Source organism: Aedes albopictus, chromosome 3, assembly GCF_035046485.1.
Source record: "Aedes albopictus strain Foshan chromosome 3, AalbF5, whole genome shotgun sequence".
NCBI classification, from domain to species: domain Eukaryota; kingdom Metazoa; phylum Arthropoda; class Insecta; order Diptera; family Culicidae; genus Aedes; species Aedes albopictus.
Genome location: NC_085138.1, coordinates 292,691,197 through 292,696,535, shown reverse-complemented (window position 1 = coordinate 292,696,535; position 5,339 = coordinate 292,691,197). Strand labels below are relative to the sequence as shown.

Genomic DNA, 5,339 nt, shown 5'->3' with positions numbered 1-5,339 from the left:
AGAGATATGAATTTTGCTATAAAAATGTACCCCACCGGCAACGTGGAACGTTAGTAGAGTTCGGTAACCCGAAAAATTGCGCTACGATGAACAGGGTCGCGAGTCTATTAGTGCTCACGGTAGCATTGGAGTTGGTTTGGGGACGTAAGTGACCAAGTTTTCGATATGATACCTAGTAGTGATGTATAGTTTGTTGTACAAAAATCTTATGTTGAATCTTGAGTGAGTTATCAGAGAAAATGAATCTTCGACTTGCTTGCTAAGTGGTATTAGCCTGTGTACTTCTCCGTTTCCTTAAGCATAACGTGATACACCATTATAAAGTTGTATAAGGAAGCATATACTAGAGTTGTCGGTGAAGAAGTGTTCGGCGGTTATACCATCACACGATAGTGGTCATAGACAATGTTGGCGCCACGCGATCGATGTAAACCTGATGTCGATAATGTCGTAGAAGCGCTGTCCATCAGTCAGATCATATGTTTCCTTCATTTCTGATTTGGCGTTAGTTTTGATGTTGGATAATTTGTTCATTTTTATGGACAAATGTGGCATATGGAATAATTATTCTATTTGTAGAATGCACCGTCAACATAAGAACGAATCTTGTATCCCCTGAACCGGTGTTCTTCCGTACGGCGACTCAGCTGTGGTCACCCGATGGACCTTCCTTGTTCTGGAATTCTGGCGAGACTACCACCATCTCTTGCCAGAGTGGAACACTTACTGGATGTATGTATTGACCTGATATCATCCTAGCACTGCAGAACAGAAATTCTGAAATTCTTTATAGTCGGTGTAAGCACTGCTTCCCTAACATGCCAGTCGGGAACTTCATTCACCATTGGCGGAACAGCGGTGAGCTCTTCTGCATTGACTTGTACCCAACGAATTACCGGAGAAATCCAAACCACCACTACGTCTTGTGGTGGAGGTGCCGGACAGCTGAGAAACATCGGATTTCTTAACCCCAGTGGCCAAATGGTGACGTACATTCAGTCGTGCTACAACGTTAATACGGCATCGGTTATCTACACCAGGCACATAATCCCTGGACGAGCGATCAACCGTAAGGTTCGATAACGCTAATCAAAATTTGCAGTTTTACAAAGCCTATCTATTTCAGATGCTATCCAAGAATCATACCGTCCATCGTTCAAGGTAGCGGGAACTGCCTCGCATGTGAGTCCAGCCACTTCTTATACCACAGCTTCCCAAGCCACCCGTTTGGCTGTCTTGTTGGGTTCGCAAGCGCAAGCCGATAGATTCATTACCACAAGTTCGTACATGTCACGTGGCCATCTGTCTCCGGATGCCGATGGAATCTTCCGCTCGTGGCAGTGGGCTACCTACTTCTACGTGAATGTAGCCCCTCAATGGCAGGTGGGTATATCTACAATATCTCAATTAACACGATATCCTAACTTAGTTCCTTGAAGGTTGTCAACGCCGGAAACTGGTTGACCGTGGAGGGCGCAGCCCGTAACATTGCAGGACGCTTGCAAGAAGACGTTTTGATATTCAATGGTTGTCACGACGTCATGACATTGCCGCACGTAAATGGCCAGCAAATTCCTATCACCTTGGAAGCTGGTGGTATCCAGGCTCCGAAGTGGTACTGGAAGATCATCAAGTCACCGAGTACCAACTCTGGCATTGCACTGATCACCAACAACGATCCATTCCGCACGAGCATGCCGGCAGCGGAGATGTTGTGCAGCGATGTGTGCAGCACCTACGGATGGGCTAATGCCAACTACGGAAACTTTGGTCGTGGATTCACGTACTGCTGTACGGTGGCTGCCCTCATGAGTGCAATTCCAGCCATTCCGGCAGAGGCTGCTGCATCCAATGTACTGCGTTACTGAGCAATAAAAAACATGGAATAAAGTTTGTCGATTGTACGACATTTCCCCGAAAACCAGTTCCCCGAATGAAGTTTCCCCGAAAGTTATTTCCCCGAAAAACGATTCCCCGAATGAACCGTTTTCCCGAATGGACCGTTTCCCCGAAATATTTATGGTACTATTTTTAGTACTGGTTTCTGAACATTTTCTTGAATAATTCCATTGTCTGCACTAGTTATTGAAACGAAATAGCGGAAAGCTAGCCTGTGTACAAAGTGTGCCGATGTATAGTCTTTAGAAAGATGTCAAGATCATGGAAACTTTCACACCTCATTGATGTTGTGCATTCCCTCTTATCACGAATTTTTCGAGATATAATGTTCTTCTTGATGCTTCAATGAGGTTTGCCCTTCTTTTAAATATGGATCGTTCTTTACTGTTGTACTGACTGAAAATGATATGGCACTCAACTAAGATCACGCTTATCATTATTTTCCCTTCTTTTATTCATAGGCTGTTCTTTCTATTTATTTTTGAATATTCAATCGATGAAAACGCCCTATAAACGCATAATACCTTTAACATGATTCATCGTGATTGTGGTAGTAATATGCTAAAGTACATTGTCATTGTAAAACACGTAATCCAGTTAAATTAAACTTTAAGTATTAAAGTATTCTTGCTTGCGAAGGAAGTCTATGAGCACACGTTTAATGTGCTTTAAAACGAAAAGTCAATGGATATCAATTTGTTTGACAAATAGATCTGTAGGTAAGCTCTCGTCAGTTTTTTTTTGTAAATCAATGGATCAATCATGACTGAAGTAGAATTTGGAATTGACATTTTTACAGAACATATTAGTAGTTAGACTGCCGACAATATTTTGAAAGAACAATGTATGATGAAAGAAGGGAGAATCTTTGATAAAGATTTCTACTATAACACCTATAGATACTAGAACAGTTGGTCACAAAAACAAAAAATAAGTAAGGCAGCATCCATTTATTACGTAACGCTAAAATCGACAATTTTCGACCCTCCTCCTTCCTCCTTAACGCTTTTTTGTATGAAAATCCGAAATTTTTTGTATGGACCGTAACGCTCGGCCATACTCCCCCCCCCCCTCCCCCTAGAGCGTTACGTAATTTGTGGATGTCGCCTGAATAAACATAGAAGCAGTCAAATTACTGATGATTAATTGAGCAGTGAAAGAAGTTGAAAGAACAGCCTATGTTTGAAAGAAGGAAAATTTTAATAAGTGAAAGGTTAACAATTTAGCAAAAAAGACGGCGTTGGGTCTTCAGGCAGAAATATGTCAGGCCGAAGTACGTTAGTTCATTAGGCTGAAAGTGTCATTACGCCGGGCGGGCATCAGTCCGGTTGAGTTGAAAGCCATAAAAAACTCAGTTTGATCATATATAAAACCCAATATTCAAAAGAATAGCCGACTTCTCAAAGAAGGTAAATCTGTTTAGTTTAATAAATTACTACCGTCAATAAGGTATGCAATATTACAACTAAAAACAACTGCGTGTTTTAAAAAGAAGCGAAATTTTCAGATGGAATGTTGGCAGAGTGATCAATTTCCCGTAACGTGGGTAGATCACCTTAGAACGGTGCGTTACGGTGTAAGATCTACCACATTGCATCAAATTTTAATCTTGCTATTTTACTACCTAAAGTGGTAGCATACCAGATTAAAATTTAATGTATTTTTGCAATGGTTATGTTTTAATTTATGTATTGTTTTTAACTGCTAATAAACCTTTTTGTTTCAGGAGGATTCAGGTAATTTTATTGTATAATAATACAATGTTTTAAAAAATAGTAACTGTAACGAGCGTATCACTTATGCCTTATTCAGTATATATTACTTAATCCTTTTTTCTCTTTTCAGTGAAGAATCTTACCACCATTTCTGGCGCACTAATCAATATTTTTTTAGCAAATCACCGTATACATCACCATATTAATACATGCGAACATGTTTAAATATCTATATCGTTATCTGGAAGCGTTTGGTACGGGAGGTCCACGCTTCCATCTTTCCCCTCGATTTCAAGGTGTAGAATGTTTTCAAATATTGACTATGTTGAAATCTTTCTATCCCTTGAAATCTTCTCTGCGGTACATGCTGCGCAGTTGGCCTGGCCGTTAGACAAGAAAAATGATAGACTTGAAAAGTCTTCATTTTCCAGGATGCATTCAAGTAATGGCTGCGTTAGTGTGAGATTAGATTAGATTAGATTAGATTAGAATGTTGACAGAGTGATCAATTAATCATCGGTACTTCGGTATGTGAGAAAAGGGAAAAGAATAAAAGAATATTGTTAAATCATGGAAATATATCCCAGTATCCATAGGGGGTCGTACACAAATTACGTCACGCTAATAGGGGGTTGGGTTTTGCAAAACGTGACAACCCAAACAAAAATTTTTGAGGTCCTACACAAAAAGTATGACATAGGGGGGGAAGGGGGGGGGGGTTGAAAAAGGTCGAATTTTGCGTGACATAATTTGAGTATCACCCCTAGAATGCCCTAGATTCGCGGAATGTAAAAAAAACTCAAGGGACCTAAATGAACTTGTTGTCAAGGACTTCGAAAACATATTTTAACTTTGTTGATGGAGAAAATTAGAAAGACGGCCTACTGATCCATTCTACCCTATTAACTTCAGCTGAGCAACCCATTCGGCTTAACGCACTTCAGTCTGACGTACCTTGGCTAAGTGTACTTCGTCCCAAAGGCCGGATCCCCCTTGCGCATTGGGTCAATGTTAAATGGCATATGCAATAATCTTTTCGGGGAAACGGTACATTCGGGGAAACATTTTTCGGGGAAATGGTACATTCGGGGAAAAAACTTTCGGGGAAACTTCATTCGGGGAACTGGTTTTCGGGGAAATGTCGTACAATCAAGTTTGTCGAATGGAAAACTTCAACAGTTCTATCAAATCGGTTAGATGTGGCGAAAAACAAGTTTTAGAACATTGATAGCAAAATTACACAATGCTCATCAGATCATGATCCACATGATCCGAATTATCTGCCGTGTGCAGCATAGTTGTCCCATGTTACTTTTTGACGATTTTGACTTTTTATCGTCAAAAGATCTATTTTTATGTACCGGGCTCGGTGGTCTAGTGGCTACCGCTTCTGATTCGTATGCAGAAGGTCATGGGTTCAATCCCTGGCCCGTCCCTTTTCATCCTACTTTTTGTCTTTCTATCCACTTCCCCTATCTCTCTCTCTTCTCTACATATACAACTCATGTATATTCATATGTTCATAGCCATCGCTAGAACCAGAAACGAATTGGAAAAAAGTCGTTTCCCTCCCTTCTAATTTCCACTCACAGCACAGCAGGGTACGAAAAACGAATCACGCCGAAAACAAACGCTTTGTCCTAAGCGGTGCATGTCGGTAACAGAGGCGCTCCGCAACAAACGCATGTCAAGCGATAAGAGCAATAAAACAAATATCGCTTGCCG

At 40.8% G+C, this 5,339-nt stretch overlaps 1 protein-coding gene across 1 annotated transcript; it reads left to right on the top strand.

Moving 5' to 3' along the window:
- On the top strand, positions 1-1,943 carry LOC109418728 (uncharacterized). Its single transcript, XM_062859013.1, has 5 exons — positions 1-144; positions 580-732; positions 794-1,069; positions 1,127-1,383; positions 1,440-1,943. Exons 1-5 carry the CDS (start codon positions 87-89, stop codon positions 1,866-1,868), a joined length of 1,173 nt encoding a protein of 390 aa, XP_062714997.1. The 5' UTR covers positions 1-86; the 3' UTR covers positions 1,869-1,943.
- Positions 1,944-5,339: the final 3,396 nt, after the last annotated feature.

Bases quoted from the DNA above. Each gene is read 5' to 3' on its own strand.
- LOC109418728 (XM_062859013.1), top strand. From the start codon at position 87: ATGAACAGGGTCGCGAGTCTATTAGTGCTCACGGTAGCATTGGAGTTG. The intron at 1,070-1,126 runs GTAAGGTTCGAT...TATCTATTTCAG, and splicing joins CCCTGGACGAGCGATCAACC to ATGCTATCCAAGAATCATAC. The intron at 1,384-1,439 runs GTGGGTATATCT...AGTTCCTTGAAG, and splicing joins ATGTAGCCCCTCAATGGCAG to GTTGTCAACGCCGGAAACTG.